The 23,836-nt window shown below is 49.8% G+C and overlaps 1 protein-coding gene across 3 annotated transcripts in view; it reads left to right on the plus strand.

Moving 5' to 3' along the window:
- The window catches only part of LOC119969297, a 137,741-nt gene that overhangs the window by 17,034 nt on the left and 96,871 nt on the right, over positions 1-23,836 (plus strand). For all 3 annotated transcript variants that reach the window (XM_038802741.1, XM_038802743.1, XM_038802744.1), the window contains exons 4-5: positions 5,617-5,686; positions 16,672-16,760. In XM_038802741.1, coding sequence (XP_038658669.1) covers positions 5,648-5,686; positions 16,672-16,760 — 128 coding nt within the window. In that variant the 5' untranslated portion in view covers positions 5,617-5,647. The remainder of the gene's footprint in view (positions 1-5,616; positions 5,687-16,671; positions 16,761-23,836) is intronic.

The raw sequence follows: 23,836 nt of genomic DNA on the forward strand, positions 1-23,836 counted from the left end.
GCAGGAGTGGGCCGTTCAGCCCCTTGAGCCTGCTCTGCCATTTAAGTAGATCATGGCTGACCTTCTCCCTCAATGCCACCTTTCCACACTACTCCCTTGTGCCTTAATGTCAGTGGTATCTGGAAATCGATCGAAAGTACTCAATGACTGGGCTCTCTAAGGAAGAGAAGTCCAAAGATTCGCCACCCTCTGAGTAAATAAATTCCTCCTCATCTCAGTTTTTAATGGGCTAACTCTAATTCTGAGACCATCTTCCCGGTTCTAGACCCTACAACCACAGGGAAACATCCTTCCTGCATGTACCCTGTTGAGCCCTGTAAGAATGCGCATGTTTCAATGAGATCACCTCTCATCCTTCTGAACTCTGGAGAATACAGGCCCGTTCTCCTCAATCCCTCCTTCTAGGACAATCATACCAGCCCAGGAATCAGTCCGATAAACCTTCATTGCACTCCTATGGCAAGTATATCTCTTCTTAGCTCAGGAGGCTAAAAACTGTACACAACACAATACTCCAGGTACCATCTGTAAAGACATTATATAATTGTAGCAAGGCATCTTTACTCCTGTACTCACTTAACCTTGCGATAAAGGTGAAATACCATTTGTCTTCTTAACTGCTTGATATGCGTGCATATTAGCTTTCATTAAACAAGGACACCCAGGTCCCTTTAGACATCAGTATTTCCCAATCTCTCACCATTTAACAAATACTCTGCATTTCTGTTTTTCCCACCAAAGTAAATAACTTAACAGTTTTTCATATTATATTGCATCTGCGATGTGTTACTCTGGGCTAGTGGGCAGTCGATTCCAGCCCCATAGGTCCCGGAGTCCCAACACAACCGAATTAACCAATAATTTGTACAAAATTTCTGAGATCTTTGGCCCTTGACTGCTCCAATGACGTACAGGCACCAGATTTATAAGTGAAACACAACAACTATTTATTTCTAACAAAAATAGAAATAAGACATGCAATAATTATAATAAAATAATGGCCAGCTAATCCAGTACTCCTCCTTTTACCATCCCACCTCTACCCAAAACACACAAGACAGACACACACAGAGGAAGGGGGAGGGGTAAAAATACTAGGAATTAAAACATGAAAAGCAAAATGAGTGTCCTTACTTCCAGTGTCAAGGTGGCTGCATTGGATTGTCCTCCCAGGGCGCAGAGTGATTGTAACCACCGGTTGGATTGCCATTGAGGATCTTCTGGCAGGAGCATTCTGTCAGTACCCCCAGGCTGAAGTATTTCTTCTGTGGGAGTCACTTTAACTGTTATTACCCTGGGCCTTTCTTCAAAAGTACAGCCTCAGGCCTGTGCAATTCTTATTTGTTTCCAACTCCACCTGAATGACTGACAGCCTCGTGAGATAAGAACAGTTCCCCACTCGAGCTTCTTAAAAGGGTTTCAAACAACAGACCTTGCCTTCAGATACCCTGGACTCAATTTTCCTGCAGTTTTATCTGGCTGTGAAAGAGAGCAAGGTCCTTACGTTGGATCTTTAGACAGAATCCGTGAGGTGTGAGAACGAAACTGAAAGAGATTAAACCCTCCATGCCCTGCAGAACATCCCAGAATGGTCAGTACCAATAAGCATTGAGTATCAGCTAAGGCCCAGCAATTTTAAAACAGCTCATTGGCTGCCAGCCAACTCCATCAAGAGGTGTCATCACTGATGTCAGACCAAAAAGCACATCCTCCTGGAGTTTCCTTTTAAAATGAAAGGTGCAGTTTATCTTAAAGGCATAGGTCCCATTAATTGTCCAGCTACAAACATTGAAATAGCAGAATACAGAAATTTAAATTTAAAAACAACGGACAGACATGGATCAACAGGAGGATCCTGACACATGTTCCCACCCACTTACCTAGCCGGTCTAAATCCCCTTGAAGCCTCCATGATCCTCCTCACAATTCACATTCCCATCTAGTTCAGGGTCATCAGCAAAATGGGTAATATGGGATTCTCCCGTTCCTCCCGCCACTTGTCAATGTGATTTCACATGGAAACCACCCACTCCACTGAAAAACCCACTGGCGGGTGTGCACAGTCAGTGGGAAAAGTGAATCCCGATGGCGAGAGAATTCCGGCCATTGAGAACAGTTGAGGTCCAAGTGCTGATCTTTGCAGTACCCACTAATCACAACTTGAGAACAAACAGTTTTTTCCCTTCCGCAGGGGGGGGGGGTTCTGGCAAAGCGGGGCTGGATTAATGGGAAAATCCATTGACAGCGGCTGGACCAGAAGATCCTGCCACCAGCCAATTGCGGTCCGCTTCCCGAGAATCGTGTCATTGGGGGGTACGGAAATCCCTCCCACTGTCTGCTTCTTACTGTTACCAATCCTTAATCCATGCTAATATATTTCCCTGAATCCCAAGTGCTCTCATGTGGTGGGACCTTATCAAAAACCTCCTCTGTGGGGTCATAGAATTTACAGTGCGAAGAAGGAGGGCCATTCAGCCCATCGAGTCTGCACCAACCCTTAGAAAGAGCACCCTACTCAAAGCCCATGCCTCCAGCTTATCCCCATAACCCTGGACAATTTATAATGGCCAATCCACCTTACCTGCATATCTTTGAACTGTGCAAGGAACCGGAGCACCTGGAGAAACCCATGCAAACTCAGGGAGAAAGTGCAAACTCCACACAGACAGTCACCCGTGGCCGGAATTGAGCCCGGGACCTTGGAGCTGTGAGGAAGCAGTGCTAACCACTGTGCCACCAATTTAAAAAATCTAATTTAAATTTCACAACCTGCTGTGGTGGGATGTGAACCCATGTCCCCTGACCACCAAATTACAAGTTCACTGACAATGCCACTATGCCACCATCTCCCTTATCAAAAACCTTTTGAAAACTCAATACACTACATCCACTGGTTCTCCCTTACCTATTCTGCTGGTTACATCCTCAAAAAAAACACCAATGGGTTTGTCAAGCATAACTTTCCTTTCACAAATCCATGTTGACACTGCCCAATCTCACCATTATTTTCTAAGTGCTCAATTATCAAACCATTAGCTTGGATTCTAGTATTTTCTCTACTACTTATGTAAAACTACCAGGTCTATAGTTCCCCTTTTCCTCGCTCCCTCACCACTTAAGTATTGGGGTTACATTTTTGCAACCTTCCAATCTGCACGAACCACTGCAGAATCTATAGGCATTCTAGACTGTCACGGAATCTGGACCAGACCCTAATTGATATTAGGAAACCGGATGAGAGCTGTGAGGAAAGGATACTTCACTCCAGGAGTGATTCCACTGACAACCAGGGATCGTTCATATTATAACAAACTTTATTAATAACATAGGATTAATCCCATTAATATCCAAGGAAAAAACAGCTTTTCAGTTAACAGTTAAACAGTTCTAAAATAAACATTAAGAAAGCTTACTTTCCCATCTACTTCGGGGCGGAATTCTCCGCTCCCGGGAAAAATCGGGAGGGCCGTCGTGAACTCGGCCGAGTTTCACGACGGCCTCGGAGGCCGCTCCTCACCCCCTATTCTCCCCTCCCGGCGGGGCTAGGAGCGGCGCTCCGTAACTCTCGGCCGCGGGGGCGTTGCGCCGAGAATGACGCAGCCGGCGCGCCTAATGACGTCAGCCACGCATGCGCAGGTTGGCCGCCTCCAACGTCATTGACGCTGACGGCAAGAACCCGCGCATGCGCAGTAGCCGTCTTTCCCCTCAACCGTCCCGCAAAACGTGGCAGCTTGATCTTGCAGGGCGGCGGAGGGGAAATAGTGCGTCCGATTTGTCCCCTCCCGAGCACAGTCGTGGTGCTCTTTCCTTTCTTGGCCACCTACAAGCCCCAAACGGCTTCTCACTCACCGTTTCACAACGGCAGCGACCAGGTGTGTTTGCCGCCTTCGTGAAATGGCCGGGAACGGCAGGCCGCTCGGCCCATCCGGGTCGGAGAATCGCCGTTCGCCGTGAAAAACGGCGATTCCTCCGAGCGGGGCAGGGGGAGAATCGCGGGGGGCGCGAGGGGGACGTGAAATTTGTCGGGGGGGCCCTCCCGCGATTCTCCCACGCTGCGTGGGGAGCGGAGAATCGTGCCCCTAAACTTTCAATTAAACAAAATCAACGCACACAGGTCAAATACTACTTATTGATACAGTTAACACTCAGTGTCTTACAGACTCATGCACAGCGTCCTTGGGAGAGAAGCTTTCAGAAGTCAGCCTGAGAAACACTCCTTCTTTCAGAAACCAGAGGAGAACTCTGAAAGTGAAAGTAAAAACAGACACAGGGTGATGTACCATCAATGACTACGAGACGAAATGGTGAAGCTATTGAGGCTTTATTGTGCTAGATGTTAAACCTCCTGCAGCTGGAGGCCAGAATGGGGGCAGCGCAGGAGAGCTTACACTTTTATACAGCACCTGCTGGGTGGAGCCAGCAGGCCGGGATTTACTGTATTGACTGGAGTACAATGGCAGTACCGTAATACACGTAGTGTATGACCAGGGTGTGTACCACGCATGTCAGGGCTGAGAAACAAAATAAAATAGACCCAGCCCCTCCTATGTGTGGACATCACAGCTTGCCCAGTGGTTAACCCCCTTAATTACAGTTTTAGCAGATATATAATCTGGATACCTAAATCTAAGTTCTCTCAATGCAACAGACACATAATGCACCATATATAAACATTCCTACATTCATCACAAGCAGCGTTCTCAATTATTTTCCCACGTCATGATTGCCCCACAAAGGGAGCTTTGCATCTCCAGCTTTTCCTCAGCTTGATTGTCTCGTGAGACAATGGGGAAAACCTCTCGAATTCCTCCCTCGTTGTCACAATTCACCTTCCTGCCCCTCCAGGGGCTGCGCTGGCGCAGCAGGAAAGGGGAGTAGAAGATACGAACGGGTGAACATTATCTACAGGAAATTCAGGAGACAGAAGGTGGGATTTTCCGTGAAACCCACTGCATATTTGCAGCGGCAGGGATGGCCCACCATTGGCAGGTGGCAGGATCTCCTGGTCCCATCGATGTCGATGGCGCTTTGCATGGCTTGCCCATCCCACCTCTGGGGCCCCCGCTGTGGAGTCAGCAGACCTGGAAGATCCTGACAGCGGGAAGGGCTGTAAAATCCTACCCTCAATATGTGCTTTGAGGAAGAGGTGATCTGGTCTGTCTCCAGAAAGCTACCATTCTGGGTTGTGTGTGCAGAGGCAAATCAGAAGTGATTGAAATATGTGATGGACAATTCTTTTAGCCGTGCTTAGGAATCACCTACCAACTTGGTGTAATGCATACAAGGCCAGATATCTCTGGAAATCAGTGTTAAACATGGTGATAAAGGTGGAAGCTAATAAATGAGTCTTCTCATATGAAGCCTGTTCCTAAAAATTCACACTTTTTTCTGTTCTGAGTAATATGGAGATAAATCTCAGATACTTTCCCTTCCCAGAATTTGTGTGTGAGAAAGAATTGTGGTCCCTTACACGAAAATGCTGGTCAACCCCTGGTTAGGAACCAGATGAATGATAATACATTGATTCCCCTGGGTCTATTGAATCAAGTGGCAAAAGCGTAGGTATTGTTAATTGAAATACATTTCTCACATTGTAATTATTAAATCTGCTTCCAGTACGATTTCAAATGTTTCCCTTGACCACGAAATGAAGATCTCAAGCTGCAATGTCAAAATGCAAATCTGGGTAAGTGATTGTCTTCTTATGTTAGTCCTGGTGATCATATGCATGCTTTCACAGACACTTACCCGTCAGCATTTATTGTACTGCCCAATGTGCTATACATGATCTCTTTACTGTAAGGATTTTGGTACCAATCCAGTTCAGACAAACTTTGATTCCCGTTCCAGCTGAGGTTATTCATGAAGGCTCCGCCTTCTCAACCTTGCTCCTCACCTGAGGAGTGGTGACCCTCAGATTACATCACCGCCAGTCAGCTCTCTCCCTCGAAAGGGGAAGAGAGCAGCCTCTGGTCCTCTGGGACGTTGGTGAATTTCATCGGCGGCACGATGGCACAATGGTTAGCACTCCTATCTCACTCTGTGCCAGGGACCCGGGTTCAATTCTTTCTTTTATATAAATTTAGAGCACCCAATTCAATTTTTCCAATTAAGGGGAAATTTAGCGTGGCCAATCCACCTACCCTGCACATCTTTGGGTTGTGGGGGCGAAACCCACGCAAACACGGGGAGAATGTGCGAACCCCACACAGACAGTGACCCAGAGCCGGGGTCGAACCTGGGACCGCGGCACCGTGAGGCAGCAGGGCTAACCCACTGTGCCACCGTGCTGCCCTGCCCAGGTTCAATTCTGCCATTGGGTGACTGCTTGAAGTTTGTACGTTCTCCCCCGCATCTGCGTAGGTTTCCTTCGGGTGCTCCGGTTTAACCCCACAATCCAAAGATGTACAAGTTAGATGGATTAGCCATGATCAATGCATGGGGTTACTGAGATAGGGTGGGGTAGTGGGCCTAGGTAGGGTCCTCTTTTGGAGGGTCAGTGCAGACTCGATGGGCTAAATGGTCTCCTTCTGTACTGTAAGGATTGTATGGATCTCATTACTAAGTGAATTATGTGCACTTCTTTTAATTTAGTATCTTGTACTTGTTGCTCACAGCGTGGTCTCCTCCACCTCAGGGGGACTAGATGCAAATTGGCTGACTGCTTTGCTGAACACCACTGTTCAGTCCACATAAATCATCCCGAACTTCTGGTCTCCTGTCATTCTCACTCTCCGCCCTGATCCCAGTCTGAGCTTTCTATCCTCGACCTGCTTCATTGTTCCAGAGAAGCTAAACAGAAACTCGAGGAGCATCACCTCATCTTTCAACAGGGAACTTCACAAACTTTTGGACCAACCTGGAGTTTAAAAGCAAATTGCTGCAGATGATGGAAATTTGTCCTGTCACTCACTCCAACATGTCTCCCTCTGAACTGATAGCGTCCCGATCTCTCAGGTCCAACCCTAACATTGGGGGAGATTTGCTGGCCGCTTCCGCTGACGGAATCTTCCAGTCCCACCCAAAGTTGACCCTACCTGGTGGGTTCCCCGGTGGCAGGGTGGGGCGGCGATCTATGCAAAAGCCGATAGGCTTTTGGCAGGACAGGAAAATCCTGGCCATTGCCATGAAGCCTGCTGTTATTGTGCGACAGCATCACCTCCACCTCAGAGGCTAAGCGTCAGGCCTCAGATGATTCCTCCCACCTTCCTCTGGGCCATTACCTCGGCCACCAAACATCATTGTTTCCAGGACTGTCACAGATCCCATCTCTTCTGGCGATCTTCCCTCCACAACCTCCAATCTCATCATCCCACAACCTTTTTCTCCCTGTTCCCATAACCCACAAATAGGACTGCAGCAAAAGTAAAATACTGCAGATGCTGGAAAGCTGAAGTAGAACCAAAGGTTGCTGGAAATACTCAGCAGGTCTGGCAGCATCTGTGGAGAGAGAAACAGAGGCTGGGATTTTCCATTGCGAGCCCGGCCACTACCGCTGCTGGCGAGGGCGGAGAATTTGCCGCTCAGCCAAATCTCCCATTCAGATTGCCATTTTACCACATGAGACACAATAAAAGGATCCTGGTTTGGACAGGCCAAAGTGTTTAGTGAGTTACTTCATAAAGTACAAGAGGCCAAATACAACATTAACGGTCCAGTTAAAAGATCCAGAGTCTTCACCCACCTGAAAAGTATGTACGTATGTATAGTCTTCCTCCAAGAGGTGCACCAGAGAGAGGAGGACCGACTGTGGGTAAGGAACGTCTGGGTGGGACAGGCCTATAATTCCTGCTGCAGGATGAGGGACAGAGGGGCAGTCATAATGTTAAACAAGAGGACGATGTTTACCGTGACAAGGACAGTTACGGACCCAGGGGGACGGTACGTCATGGTCAGCAGTGTCCTGGACGGGGCACAGGTAGTCCTGGTTAATGTGTTCGCTCCTGACTGGGATAACGGAGAATTCACAAAAAAGACCAAAGCGAAATCCCTGACGTCAACACGCACCGATTTATCATGGGCTGGGGGGCAACTTTAACCGTGCACAGGACTCTCAGACAAACAGGTCGAACCCCAGAATGGGAAAGACCTCCAACATGGTGAAAGAACTCGGCTTATTCATGGAGCAGCTGGGGGCAGTGGACCCTGGACAGTTCACCTACCCAGGGGAAAAGGAGTTCTCCTTCTTCTCCCAAATACATTACGTATATTCGAGGATTGACTTCTTTGTAGTGGAAATCGGTGTCTCCAGAGTTAGTAAGAGCAGAATATTCCCCGACTGTGATTTTTTTTTCAAGTATTTTTATTCAGGTTTTGCAGAATTTTTCACAAAAGAACAGTAATAACAATAATAACAAAACTAACTAGAGTGAATATTGACATAGTGTAAAAAGAAAATATAGAATAACAATTAAATAGACATTACCCCACGCGACCCAGTCTTCCCACACCATCCCAATGAAGCACTCACCCCCTACACCCCTCACCCTCCGCCCCCACCCCACCCCACCCCCCACACCCACCCCCCCTCCCCCACAGTGCCTAGCTCTATCTTTTTTTAAATATTTGTTTGAAATCATTTTTATTCAAGTTTTCAACAACAAATTTTATCACAACAGAGAAAAACAGTAACCCCTCCCCTCCAATACAAAAACAATAAATTAACAAGAAAAAGAAATGAGCATAAAACCATGAGAACAAACCCCCATAACGAACCCGTAACCCCCCCCCCCCCCCCGGCTACCTTCCCCCGATTCCCATCCATTTTCCCCTGATTCTTGGCCACCCGGCTATTCTTCCTCTTGTTTGTTGGCCACAAACAGGTCCCGGAATAGTTGCATGAACGGCTCCCACTTTCTGTGGAAGCCGTCGTCTGACCCTCGGATGGCGAATTTGATTTTCTCCATTTGGAGAGATTCCGAGAGGTCGGACATCCAGTCTGCAGCATTGGGTGGTGCTGCTGACCGCCAGCCAAACAGGATTCTACGGCGGGCGATCAGGGAGGCAAAGGCAAGGGCATCTGCCCTCCTCGCAAGGAATAGATCTGGCTGGTCTGAAACCCCGAAGACCGCCACTATCGGGCATGGCTCCACCCTCACCGCCACCACTTTGGACATAGCCTTGAAGAAGGCTGTCCAGTACTCCACGAGTCTGGGGCAAGACCAGAACATGTGGGCGTGGTTGGCCGGGCCTCTTTGGCACCGTTCACATCTGTCCTCCACCTCCGGGAAGAACCTACTCATACGGTTTCTTGTTAAGTGGGCTCTATGTACCACTTTTAGTTGCGTAAGGCTGAGCCTTGCGCACGAGGCGGTGGAGTTGACCCTATGCAGTGCTTCGCTCCAGAGTCCCCACCCTATCTCAATCCCCAGGTTCGAAATCGCCCTCCTCACAGGTAAGGCTTTTCATGAAAATTATCACAGGTCGTAGAGAAGTATACTACTAACAACCAGTATGGGGATGTCTTACCCTCCATGCTCTGGGAGGCACTGAAGGCTGTAATCAGGGGTGAAATCATTGCCTCCAAGGCACAAAGAGAGGGCTAGGTGGCTAGGCAACAGCTAGTCGACTCCATACTGGAGGTAGACCGGCGATATGCGGAAGCCCCAACCGTTGAGCCCCTGGCGGAGAGGAAAAAGCTACAAATGGACTTTGACCTGGTCTCCATGAGGAAAGCAGTGCATCAACTCCACCAGGCATGGGGGACCCTGTACAAGCACAGAGACAAAGCCAGCCGCATGCTGGCTCACCAGCTGAGAAAGCAGGCAGTCACGAGGGAAATTGCCCCGATTAAGGGCAGCAGAGGCAAACGTGAAGCAGAGCCGGAAAAGGTCAATGAAGCATTTGAGAACTTCTAACGGGGCTGAGCACCTCCGAGTCCACTGCAGAGGGCTTGGGGATGAAACAGTTCCTCGATGGACTGGACATGCCAGTGTGGGGGTAGACAAAAAACGGGGGCTGGAAGCACCACTAGAACTGGGAGAAGTCATGGAGAGTATCAACTCCATGCAGGCAGAGAAGGCACCAGGACCAGACGGATTGCAGGTGGACTTCTACAAAAAATCCGCGACAGCACTGACCCCGCACTTGCAAGAGATGGTCACAGACTTGCTGGTGAGGGGCACCCTGCCGCCTATGTTAGCACAAACCTCAATCTCGCTGATACCCAAGAAAGACAAAGACACAACAGAATGTGGGTCCTTTGGACCCATTTTGCTGCTAAACATAGACGTGAAAACTGGCCAGGAACCCAGCCAGGTGACTGGAGGACTGCGTACCAGAAGTGCTAACAGAGGACCAAATGGGATTTATCAAAGGTAGACGGCTAATATCGAACATCAGACACCTGCTGAATTTGACAATGACCCCATCCGGAGAGAAATCAACAGAGGTGGTCATCTTCCTCGATACAGAAAAGGTTTTGACATAGTCGAATGAAAGTATCTCATAGAGGTACTGGATTGCTTAAGGCTTGGAGCAGAGTTCATCGCCTGGGCGAGCGTCCGGACAAATACCACCAGCTCTAAATACCTCCAGCTGCACAGAGGCACAAGGCAGGGATGCCCATTGTCTCCGCTGCTGTTCGCCCGAGTGATCGAACCACTAGCGATCGCGGTCAGGGTCACCCATTACTGGACACGGATCCACAAATGGAACCTGACTGACCTGGTGGAGGAAGTTAAAAAGGTCCTTCAGAGGTGGGACCCACTCTACTGTATCTGGCAGGGAGACTGCGGATGATCAAGATGAACATACTGCCCAGGCTCCTCCTCCTGTGCAAATCCATATCGATCAACATCCCCAAGGCCTTCTTCAGCTCATTAAAAAAACTGATCATGTCGTTTGTGTGCTTGTGGGGGGCGGAAAGGGTGGGAAGAGAATCATAGAATTTACAGTGCAGAAGGAGGCCATTCGGCCCATCAAATCTGCACTGGCCCTTGGAAATAACATCCCACTTAAGCCCACACCCATAACCCAGTAACCCCACCTAACCTTTTTGGACACTAAGGGCAATTTATCATGGCCAATCCACCCAACCTGCACATCTTTGGACTGTGGGAGGAAACCGGAGCACCTGGAGGAAACCCACACAGATTCGAGGAGAACGTGCAGACTCTGCACAGACAGTGACCCAAGCCGGGAATTGAACCTGGGACCCTGGAGCTGTGAAGCAAATGTGCCACCGTGCAGACGAGAGACCATGCCGGATAGAGCAGCGACTGTTGGAAGAAGAAGGCATGTCCTCCTGCCCCCGACTCTCCGACGCTCACCCATCTTCCGTGGGAGAGGTTATGCTGCTCTATTTCTGCTTCAGCCAGGATCAGCAGGTCTGACTGTAAGAGGATCATGTTGTCAGGTCAGAAAAAATCTTGTTGGGCAGCAGAATGTGGGCCATTATCTGGTCATTATTACATTGCCTCTGTGAGAGCTTGCTGTGCACAAACTGGCTGCTGTACTTCCGACTTTACAACAGTGACTATACTCCAGAAAGTACTTAATAGACACAGACACAGAATTTACAGTGCAGAAGGAGGACATTCAGCCCATCAGGTCTGCACCGACCCTTGGAAAGAGCACCCCGAACCTCCACCCTATCCCCGTAACCCAGTTAGACCACCTAACCTTTTTTGGACACTAAGTGCAATTTAGCATGGCCAATTCATCTAACCTACACATCTTTGGAATGTGGGAGGAAACCGGAGCACCCGGAGGAAACCCACGCAGACAAAGGGAGAATGTGCAGACTCCACACAGACAGTGACCCAAGCCGAGAATCGAACCTGGAACCCTGAGCTGTGAAGCAACAGTGCTAACCACTATGCTACCGTGCTGCCCCCAGAAAACGCCAAGCAGCGCCCACGGTGAGACAGGGTCGAACTGACAATTAAGTTGATGCTGTGAAGTAACCAAGGTGCTATATGATGTGACCATCAATTCGCAAGACACGTGGTTGGAAGTGAACAGTGGTTTTAATAGTCTAACAACATACTTCCGGTTAGTGGGAGGAGCCATGGGCGGAGCCATGGGCAGAGCCAAGGGTGGAGCCCAGTACAAACTCTTCATCTTCCCTATGGGCAGAGCCGCGCAACTGCTTGTATACCGAGCTAACATGAAAGCAGCACATCATATACCAACAGTGTGAATTACGCGGAATGTGATTCACCACATTCACCCCCTGTAAAAAAATCAAGTCCAGCGGGGATGATGTGTCTACAAATGACAAATTACAAATTACAGATTGAGTCGATCCGGCGGCCGAGTCATCCTCTGGGATCGCCGAAGCACCGGGTTGCATCCTCTTCTGGTGGCTGGGTGGTGGCGGTCGGCGAGGGTACGATGGCGGACTCCGGGGGTGATTCTGTCAGAGCTTCATATCCGACTGGTTCGACTGGTGATGGGGAGCGACGGAAACCCAAGGGCGCAGGGGCGCGGGGGCGCGGAGCACGGGCAGCGGAACTACAGGCGTGGGGGCGCCGGGCGCGGGGGGGTTGGGAGGGGTATAGTGTGAGGGGTACCTCAGCGGAAGTAGTGTCAGAGTAGGATCCTGCAGGCGCCAGGTCCCGGAGGGAAACAGTGTCCTGACGGCCGTCAGGGTATTCGGTGAACGCGTATTGGGGGTTCGAGTGGAGTAGGAGCACTCTCTCAACGAGTGGGTCACTTTTGTGTGCCCGGACGTGCTTCCGGAGGAGAACCGGGCTCGGTGTCTTCAACCATGCTGGGAGCGAACCCCCGTGGTAGTGCCCCTGGAAAAAACAAATTGCCGCTCGTGAGGGGTCTGGTTGGTGGCCGTACATAGGAGGGACCTAATTGCATGGAGCGCGTCGGGGAGGACCTCCTGCCAATGGGAGGTCGGGAGCTTCCTGAACCAGAGGGTCAGTAGGACCGTCTTCCAGACCATCACATTCTCCCTCTCCGTCTGCCCGTTCCCCCTGGGGTTATAGCTGGTAGTCCTGCTCGAGGCAATGCCCTTTTCGAGCAGGTACTGACGCAGCTCGTCGCTCATAAAGGACAAACCCCTGTCACTGTGTACATAGCTGGGGAACCCGAACAGAGTGAAGATACTATGCAGGGCCCTAATGACTGTGTGGGAGGTCATATTTGGGCACGGGATAGCAAAGGGGAAGCGGGAGAACTCGTCTATGATGTTTAAGAAATACACATTCCTATTGGTCGAGGGGTGTGTCCCTTTGAAATCGATACTTAGGCGTTCAAAGGGCCGGAAGCCTTGACCAGGTGGGTGGGCCTTGTCTGGTCTATAGAAGTGCGATTTGCACTCTGCACAGATCGGGCAATCCCTGGTGATGGCTTTTACCTCCTCGGTGGAGAAAGGCAGGTTTCGGGCTTTGACGTAGTGGGCGAGCCGGGTGACCCCCCGGGTGGCAGAGGTCATTATGGATAGCTTTGAGGCAGTCGTCTTGCGCACTAGCGGGACAGGGCATCTGGGGGCTCGTTGAGCTTCCCTGGTCGGTACATGATATTGTACTTGTAGGTGGAGAGTTCGATCCTCCACCGTACGATCTTATCATTTTTAATTTTGCCGCTTTGTGAGTTGTCAAACATAAAGGCAACCAATCTTTGGTTGGTGATGAGGGTGAACCTCCTACCTGCGAGGTAGTGCCTCCAGTGCCGTATGGCTTCCACGATGGCTTGTGCTTCCTTTTTGACCGAGGAGTGTCGAAGTTCCGAAGCGGAGAGGGTTCGGGAGAAAAAGGCGACTGGTCTCCCTGCCTGATTTAGTGTGGCTGCGAGAGCTACCTCTGAGGCATCGCTCTCTACCTGAAAGGGTACGGATTCATCCACCGCCCGCATGGCCGCTTTGGTGATGTCCTCCTTGATACGAGTGAAGGCCTGGTGAGCCTCATCTGATAGAGGGAAGAGTGTGGCCTTAAATAGTGGGCGGGCTTTGTCCGCATACTGAGGGACCCTCTGGGCATAATATGAGAAAAACCCCAGGCACCTTTTGAGGGCCCTGTGACAATGAGGGAGAGGGAGTTGTAAGAGTCCGGGTCCGGGGGGCCCAGGACTCCGTTTTCCACGACATAGCCGAGGATGGCTAGCCTGGTCGTGCGGAAAACGCATTTCTCCGTGTTGTAAGTAAGATTAAGTTTCTGGGCAGTTTGGAGAAATCGATGGAGGTTTGCATCGTGGTACTGCTGATCATGGCCGCAGATGGTGACATTGTCCAAGTACGGAAACGTGGCCCGCAGCCCGTGCTGGTCCACCATTCGGTCCATTGCTCGTTGGAACACCGAGACCCCATTCGTGACGCCAAAGGGAACCCGGAGGAAGTGGAAGAGATGTTCGTCGGCCTCAAACGCCGTGAAGTGGTGGTCCTCCGGGCGGATTGGGAGCTGGTGGTCTGCAGACTTCAGATCCACTGTGGAGAAGACGCGATAGTGGGCGATCTGATTCACCATGTCTGCAATCCTGGGGAGGGGGTACGCATCGAGGAGCGTGAACCGATTAATGGTTTGGCTATAGTCCACTACCATTCGGAATTTTTCCCCGGTCTTGACGACCACCACCTGAGCTCTCCAGGGACTGTTACTGGCCTCTATGATCCCCTCACGTAGGAACCTATGGACCTCGGTTCTGATAAACACCCTGTCCTGCAGGCTGTACCGCCTGCTACGAGTGGCTACGGGTTTGCAGTCCGGCGTGAGATTGGCAAAGAGTGGAGGGGGGTCGATTTTTAGCGTAGCGAGGCTGCAAATAGTGACCGGGGGCAAGGGCCCGCCGAAGCTGAATGTGAGGCTTTTCAGGTTACACTGGAAGTCTAGTCCCAGTAGGAGTGGGGCGCAGAGAACAGGGAGCACATACAGCTGGAAGTTCGAGTAGCTAGTGCCCTGGATCGTTAGGGTTGCGACCGTGCACCCTTGGAGGTGAACAGAGTGAGAGCCCGAAGCGAGGGAGATAGTTTGCCGTGCAGGGAAGGTAGGGAGCGAACAGCGTCTTACCAGATCTGGGTGTACGAAGCTCTCGATGCTCCCGGAGTTGAAGAGGCACGGTGTCCTGTACCCGTTGATTTCAATGGTCATCATGGAGTTGCGGAGATGTTTTAGACGTGACTGGTCCAACGTCACCGCGCTGAGTTGCGGGTAGTTGGCGGCTGGATCAGCTGTGCTGGAGTGGCCCTGTGATGACTGCCCTCTGAATTTGTAGCCTTCGAGGCGGTTTTCTGAGTTAGGAGAGGAAGGATCCCAAGATGGCCGCCCCCGTGGATCACACGTGGCGGGCGGCGAGGAAGATGGCGCCCAAGATGGCGGCCCCCATGGGTTGCACATGGCCGGCCGCGTGGAGGGGGTTGCCAAGATGGTGGCCCCCATGAGTCGCACGTGTCGTTTGGGGGCGGAGTTGGAGTACAGGCCGCAGCATTTCGGGGCCTGCGGGCCTGTGGAGTTTGAAAACAAGTGCTCTGGAAGGCTGCGGGAGAATTAGGAGATGGGGCCTGCTTTGCCAGGCAGACCCAGGCATAGTGTCCCTTGTGACCGCAGCTGCTGCAGGTCGCGTTACGGGCCGGGCAATACTGCCGTGGGTGCTGGGGCTGCCCGCAAAAATGGCACCCTGGAGCTGCGTGGTGGCTGGGTGGCCGCGCGGTGCATGCCTGGGGAAGTCGCTGGTCGGGGGCCCAGGATGGGGTCGCTTGGTCCGCGGGGAACGAGGTGAGGCTGCGGAATGAGACCTCCATGGTGGTAGCCAATTCTACAGTGTCCCCTAGATCCTGGGCCCTTATTCGAGTAATCGCTGGCGTACATAGTTTGATCTGAGGCCTGCCACGTACAAATCCCTGACAGCGAGCTCCATGTGCTGTTCAGCTGATGCAGCTTGGTAAATACAGTCCCGAGCTAAAGTCTTTAAGTCCCGCAGGAATTCTTCCAACGACTCCGCGGGGCGCTGGCGGCGGGTCGTAAAAATATGACGCGCGTAGACCTCGTTGATGGCCTCACGTACAATCGATCTAGCATGGCTAGGGCCCCCGTATACAAGTTAGTAGATATACGGTTGCTCAACCTTGCGTGCAGTAGACTGAGTTTCTGCTCCTCTGTAGTTTCTGGAGTACTTGATTCAGCCAGGTAGGCCTTAAAACATCTGAGCCAGTGTTGAAAGATTTCTCTTGCCTCTGCAGCCTGCGGGTCGAGTTCTAGTCGGTCAGGTTTGAGGGCTGATTCCATAGTCGTTTCCTTAGTCGTTTTATTCTAGTTTCCTAAGACTATTAAATTGATGTGACCATCAATTCACAAGACACGTGGTTGGAAGTGAACAATGGTTTTAATAGTCTTACAACAGAGCCTGCCTGCGACGTGATGAACTGGCAGGCAGGCTCACGACTGCCAAGCTTTACACTTCCGGTTAGTGGGAGGAGCCATGGGCGGAGCCATGGGCAGAGCCAAGGATGGAGCCCAGTACAAACTCCTCATCTCCCCCTTTGGGTAGAGCCGCGCAACGGCTCGTATACCAAGCTTACATGAATACAGCACATCATATAACAACAGTGTTAAATACGCGGAATGTGATTCACCACACTATATAAATGCAAGTCTTTCTCTCTTGTTTCCTTTCAGTTCCCAGGTGGTGCAAGTTAAAATGGCTTTCGTGACACGGGTTGATATTTCTCACCAGTCAGAGGTTGTTGATAATCATTAACCAAGCATTTGTCTCATTACATTCTAGCACTCAGGCAGTGTTGTTGCGGAAACAAGGAGTCATAGCCAAGGATCAGAGGCAGTGTGCAGGGGCGAAATAAACATTCCTTCCTCACTGTGAGTCTCTGGTTTTGTTTATTACACTGTTCAATGTGAAAGTACCTATTACAGTGATCTCCTCCGCACATAGTGATGCATAGAATTCAATAAATACTTGAAAGGGGTTACATTTTTATGGGCTACCTGCTATTATTGTCTATTAACCAGCCAAGCAACCTGTTTTCTTCCTTAAATCTATTCAGGAAACAGTTCAGATCGATGAAACTCGGGCATTCTTTACAATATTGCAGACAAGTGAAGGATTAGGTTTATTGAATGTTCGGCTGGCCTAGAAATGCTGAATCCTTCACTGTCTTTTTCCTCGGATCTATACTTATTCTTGCATTGTAAAGGGTTCATGTTAAGTATGTAAATAGACAGTTGACATCATCAGTGATGTATGGTCACATGACAACAGGATATGCTGAGAGATAGTTCTATGAAGAGTTTCATGTTAAGTCTTGCACTGGCCATCGTTGTTGGAATCTTGCATAAAGGTTAAACGTTTTCCAGCAGCCCCTATCAATGCAGCCAAGGATACCTTGAAGCTAAGACCCTCAACCATGATAACAGAAATCTTCCAGAGTCAACTGGCTATCTGCTCAGCCCCTTTCCAATCTTCTGCATGCCTGCATAATCAAAAATAAAGGCGGATTTTCCCCCTAGCTGACGGGGCGGGCGGCCCGGCGCCCAGGAGTGGTGTGAACCACTTCGGCATCGGGCCGCCCGGTAGGTGCGGAATCCTCTGCACCTTCAAGGGCTAGGCCGGTGCCGGCGGGTTTGGCGCCATGACAACCGGCGCGGAAAGGGCTTGGCACCGCGCCAATCGGCGCCAAAGGGCCTCCGCCGGCCGGCGCAAATTGCCGCATGTGTGGGAGCGCCAGCTTGTGCTAGCGCCATCCCAGCACATGCCCAGGAGGGTTCGTGTCCGCACTGGCTATGGCGGAGGTCCACAGCAGCCGGTGCGGAGGGAAAGAGTGCCCCCACGGTACAGGCCTGCCCACGGATCGGTGGGCCCTGATTGTGGGCCAGGCCACCGTAGTGGCACCCCCCGGGGCCAGATTCCCCTGCCCCCCCCCTCCTCCGAGGACCCCGGAGGCCGCCTGCAGAACCAGATCCCACCAGTAAGTACCAGGTCTTATTTACGCCGGTGGGTCCGGCCCAAAACGGGCGGCCGCTCGGTCCATCGTGGGCCAGAGAATCGCCGGGGTAGCCGCTGTCAGCGGCCGCCAACCGGCGCGGCACGATTCCCACCCCCGTCAAAACCCCGGCGCCAGAGAATTCGATAGCCGGCGGAGGCGGGATTCATGCCGCCCCCCGCCGATTCTCCGGCCCGGCGGGGGGTCAGAGAATCCCGCCCAAACGCTCCACACCTTTCAGTTTCTGGGTCTGAAGCTTGCTCCTCGTTGCAGAGTTTGTGGGGGGAAAAGATGCACATCATCAAGGTACAATGTATCGCTTCTTCACAAGTTCTACAAATATTTGGCCAGAAATCTCCCCTTCGCCATCAAATGATACAAGAAGATACAAGAATGTTGTTGTCCTCTCCTCATGGTGCAAGTACCTGAAGATTAGAATTAAGTTTCATATAATTTTAACATCTATCTGGCTGGCTTCCCGTATCAGCCTCCCTGGACAGGCGCCGGAATATGGCGACTAGGGGCTTTTCACAGTAACTTCATTGAAGCCTACTTGTGACAATAAGCGATTTTCATTTCATTTCTCTGCACTACAGCAAGAGGAGCTGTACACCATCCTCTATATGTGGTTGTGGCAGTGTCTCATGAAGGTTCATAACTCCTGGACTATGGGAGCACCCTTTCTGGCTCCCCTTCTGCTGTACTTACTGATGCCATCCACTCTGCTGATTGTTTTAGTGTACAATTCACCAAACCTGTTATCATCGGGTTTTCGATGGGGTTATCCATGGTGTGGATTTGCAGACACTGCTGGAGGCAAGGCTGTTGGCAAACTTTACTTTTTATTAAACATTCTGCCAGCTATCTACAATAAGGCATAGCACGAGACTCAGCATAAAATTATCTCTCAGCATACTCTGGTGCTCCAGCTTCTCCAACCCTAACCTTGGAGCTACAAATCTCTCATCCCTGCAACCATTCTAGTTAATTCTCATCTGTACCCTCTCAAGGACCCTCGCATCCTTCCCAGACTGTGGTGGACAAACCAAAGGTTCAGCATAACTCCCCTGTTTTTGTACCCAATAACTTCCTTTATGAAGCCCAACCTCCCCCACATGCCCAGCTGACTACTCTCTCAACCTGTCCTACCACCATTGTTAAGAAAGAGCTGGGCTGGATTCTCCGTTGGCGGGATTCTCCGTTGTGCCGACAGTGCACCCATGCCCAGGGATTTCCCGATGGCGTGGGACAATGGGAAACCCCATTGGCCGGCTGGCGGGACAGAAAATCCCGCTGCCGGCGGGAGTGCGTGGCACCAGAAAACTGATGCGGCGGGATGGAGAATCCCACCCAATGATCCCCAGTGCTCAATTAGAATTGGAGTTTTAATTGTTCAGTAGACTACACATATTGTTTGATGGACTGCGCATATATATAAAGGGGATACAGGTGGCACTATGGAGTTGGAGGGAAGTGATTGTTCAACACAATAAAATTGGAGTTGAAGAAGTCACAACTTGCTTTCCAGTTTTTATTACAGAGATACCATCAGAGCTAAATGACCATCACAGGGACCCCAGGTGCCTGTCTCCCTGTACACTCTAGAACTGGGCCATTCAACCTATGTTCCCTCTCCCCATCCATTCTGCCTACATGCTTTGCCTCACGCTTCCCTGTACCAATTTCAATTTACCACTAGTCGGCCCATTCTGCCAGCTTATCGATTTCCTGCTGCAGTTGATTGGCATCGTCCTTGCCATCTGCCACACCTGCAAATTTGGTATCTGTGGTGAATGTATCTTAGTAATTCACACTGTATTTACCAATACCATTGTAAGCGCAGTAGCGTTATTCGACCACTAGGGGGAGTAGCTCTGGGAATGCTCAGGAGTTTGTACATGGCTCCACCCTTGGCTCCGCCCATGACTCCTCCCCCTGGACTACTGTATAAATACCCTTGTCCAGAGCCAGCCTGCAGTTCATTGAGAGTTCAACGGGTAACAGGCTGGCTCTGTAGTAAGTAGATTAAAACCACTGTTCATATCTTAAAGCACGTGTCTAGTGAATTGATGGTTCCATCAGTATCAGAACAAAGTTTTAAATTTTACTTTGTATTCCAGTGTACATGCTATTTACAATTCATTCATATGGTGTGGGCCTCACTGGCAAGGTTGCCATTTATTACCCTTGAGATAGTCACCGGCAAGACATCTATGAACATAAAACTTTATGAATTCAGAGCAGGAGTAGACTATTCTGCCCCTCGAGCCTGCTCTCCCATTCAATAAGATCATGGCTGATATAAGGAACCACATTCCTGCCTACCCCCGATAACCTTTCACTCCCTTGTTAATCAAGAATCTATCCAGCTCTGCCAGCCGCTTATTTTTAAACAGTGACTCCTACTTCTAGATTCTTCCACAAATGGAAACATCAGTTCCCCATCCCCTCTCTCAATACCCCTCAGGATCTCACATGTTCCAATCAGGTCGCCTCTTACTCTTCTAAACTCCAGTGGATACAAGCCTCGCCTGTCCAACCTTTCCTCAGAAGACAACCCACCCATTCCTGGTATTAGTCTAGTAAACCTTCTCTGAACTGCTTCCAACACATTTACATCCGTCCTTCAAGAAGGAGACCAATACAGTACACAATTCTCCAGATGTGGTCTCACCAATGCCCTGTATAACTGAAGGATAACCTCGCTACTATTGTATTTAATTCCCCTTGCAGTAAGCAATAACATTCTGTCAGCTTTCCTAATTATTGCTGTAACCAATATACTGTCCTTCAGTGATTTATGCACAAGGGCGCCCAGATCCCTCTGCACTGCAAAGCTCTGAAACCTCTCACCATTTTGACATGTTTCTTTTTCATTTTTCCAGCCCAAATTGACAATTTTACATTTTCCCACATTATACGCCACTTCTCACTCATTCAACCTATTTTTAAAAATGTATTTATAGGATGTGGGTGTTGCTGGCTACGCCAGTACTTATTGCCCTAATATCCCTATTTGCCCTTCAGAAGATGGTGGTGAGTTGCCTTCTTGAACCGCTGCAGTCCCTAAGGTGTAGGTACACCCACTATACAGTGAAGGAACAGTGATATATTTCCAAGTCATGATGTTGAGTGACTTGGAGGGGAACCTCCAGGTTGTGAGGTTCCCAGGCATCTGCTGATTGCAGATGGTAGTGGTCATGGCTTTGGAAGGTGCTGCTGAAGAAACCTTGCTGAGTTCCTGCAGTGTGTTTTGTAGATGGTAAAACACTGCTGCAAGGATCGATTGTTTGTGGAAGGGGGAGCAATCAAGTGGGATGCTGTGTCCTGGATAGTGTTGAGTATCTTGAATGTTATTGGAGCTGTACTCATCCAGGCAAGTGGAGAATATCCTATCACACTCCTGGCTTGTGCCTTTGTAGATGGTAGATAGGATTTGGGGGGGCTCAGGATTCCCTTTGAACTGCTCTGGTAGTCACGGTATTAATATGGCTAGTACAGTTCAATTTCTGGTCAATGGTAACCACCAGGATGTTGATAGTGAGGGATTCAGCAATGGTAATGCTATTGAATGTCAAGGAGCGATGGTGCAATCCTCGCCTGTTGGAGATGGTCATTGCCTGGCACTTGTGTTGCACGAATGTTGCTTGTCAGCCCAAGCCTGGATATTGTTCAGTTCCTGATGCATTTGGACATGAACTGCTTCTGAATCTGAGGAGTCGCAAATGTTACAGAACATTGTGCAGTCATCAGTGAACATCCCCACTTCTGACCTTATGATGGAAAGAAGGTCAGAAGGTCATTGATGAAGTTGCTGAAGGTGGTTGGGCCTAGGCCACTACCCTGATGAACTCTGTAGTGCTGCCCTGGAACTGCCATAAGTGACCTCCAACCACCACAAACATTTTCCTTTTTGCCAGGTATAACCCCAACCAGACGTGGGTTTTCCTCCTGAATCCTATTGACTCCAGTTTTACTCGGGCTCCATGATGTCATACTCAGTCAAATGCTGCCCTGATGTAAAGGGAAGTCACTCTCACTTCACCTCTGGAATTCAACTCCTTTGTTCATTTTTGAACCAAGGCTGTAATGAGACCATAAGATATAGAAACAGAATTAGGCCATTCAGCCCATTGAGGCTATTCCAACATTCAATCATGGCTGATAGGTTTCTCATCCCCATTCTCCTGCCTTCTCCCGGTAACCCCTGATTCCCTTATTAATCAAGAACCTATCATCACTATCTTAAAGACACTCAGTGATTTGGCCTCCACAGTCTTCTGTGGCAAAGAGTTTCACAGATTCACCACCCTCTGGTTGAAGAAATTCCTCTTCATCTCTTTTAAAAGATTGTCCCTTCAGTCTGAGGCTGTTACCTCGGGTGCTAGTTTCTCCTACCCGTGGAAACATCCTCTCCATGTCTACTCTATCTAGGCCTCTCAGTATTCTGTAAGTTTCAATGAGATGCACCCTTATCCTTCTAAACTCCACTGAGTACAGACCCCGAGTCCTCAGCCGCTCCTCATAAGGCAAACTTTTCATTCCAGAGATCATTTTTATGGACCTCCTCTGCGTGGTGATATGCTTCACTGTAAGTACACAAGGGGTTAATGCAAATACACTACAACTAAATAAACACTGGAGGGAGCACCAGAGCATAATGACATGCAGACATACAGCTAATGAACACACAGAATAGGACACGACCAATGAACAGTCAAGACACCCAGAGGTGCCACTACCACAAGGGGGCAACCCATATATAAGGACAGGGCACACATGCTCTGTCTCTTTCCACAGGTAACACTGAGAGAGAAGGACAGGGGCAGATCAGAAGCATCACACCCACCATGTGGCTTAGAGAAAACTGGTTAGTTAGACTGAGTTACTATAGCAAGATTAGCAGGAGAGTCGAACTCATAGTGAACTGTGCTAATGGTTCAATAAACCACATTGAACTTACTTCAAAGTCTGGAGTATCTTTTGGTCAAAACTGCATTGAGTTGCAGCCTGTGTTATCCCAGAGTACATAACACATCATGGTACCAGTAGTGCCTGTTGAATCTATATAGTTCAACACAGCAAGATCCGTGACTACCAGCAACAGCACCCAGGCAAGATGATCGAGATTCCGGTTCCTCAGCAGCTCCAGTACCACGGCAATCTCATTGCCAACTGGCGTGCATTCAAGCAGAGATTTGAGATTTACATGGTAGCATCCGACCTAGATGGCGTGGCCGATGCTGAGACGATAGATCTTCTACTCGCCATTGCAGGTGAAAATGCAACAGAAATCTGCAACTCCTTCAAGTACTCCAAAGGGCAGGACAAGAGAGGCTTCCGGACAGTCCTGGACAAGTTTGAAAACTACTGCGAGGTAAACACAAAAAAAAATCAGTAAAACTGGAGCCTGCACTCACCACGAGGCAAAGGTAGAATTGCAGCAGAGGCAAACGGCAGTTTTGATTGGCAGCCATCTTGCGAAAGGAGCCGCACATGCCCAGTCCCCAGATGACGTGAACCGGCAAAACAGTGCTTTGCGCATGCGCGAGAAGCCATGCCTGCGCAGTTGCGAAAAGAGCGCACAGTAAAGGAAAAGCGATTTTCCTACGCTCTACATCACAAGCCTCATGACGTCAGAGGCCCAGGACCACGCCCACTTAAAGGGGAAATGTCCCAAAATAGTGAAAAAAAATTTAAAGCCAGAAACCACAATTCTTTCACCAGGAACGACAGCACAATGCCTGAACTTCGACCAGTAGATTAAAGTATCCTCTACAGAACCCTGCAACAAGCAGTTAGCACCGCCCAAAGAGATGATTTAGTCCTTGAAGACGATGACTCAGATGTTGATTTCATCATTGGACGTGGCGACCTCAGTACCAAACCCGAACCGCAACGAGATGTGTTGTACATTGAAGCATCCGACACAGTCATGGACGAGTTCTTCGGATT

The sequence above is a fragment of the Scyliorhinus canicula genome, chromosome 7 (genome assembly GCF_902713615.1).
Source record: "Scyliorhinus canicula chromosome 7, sScyCan1.1, whole genome shotgun sequence".
Classification (NCBI taxonomy): Eukaryota; Metazoa; Chordata; class Chondrichthyes; order Carcharhiniformes; family Scyliorhinidae; genus Scyliorhinus; species Scyliorhinus canicula.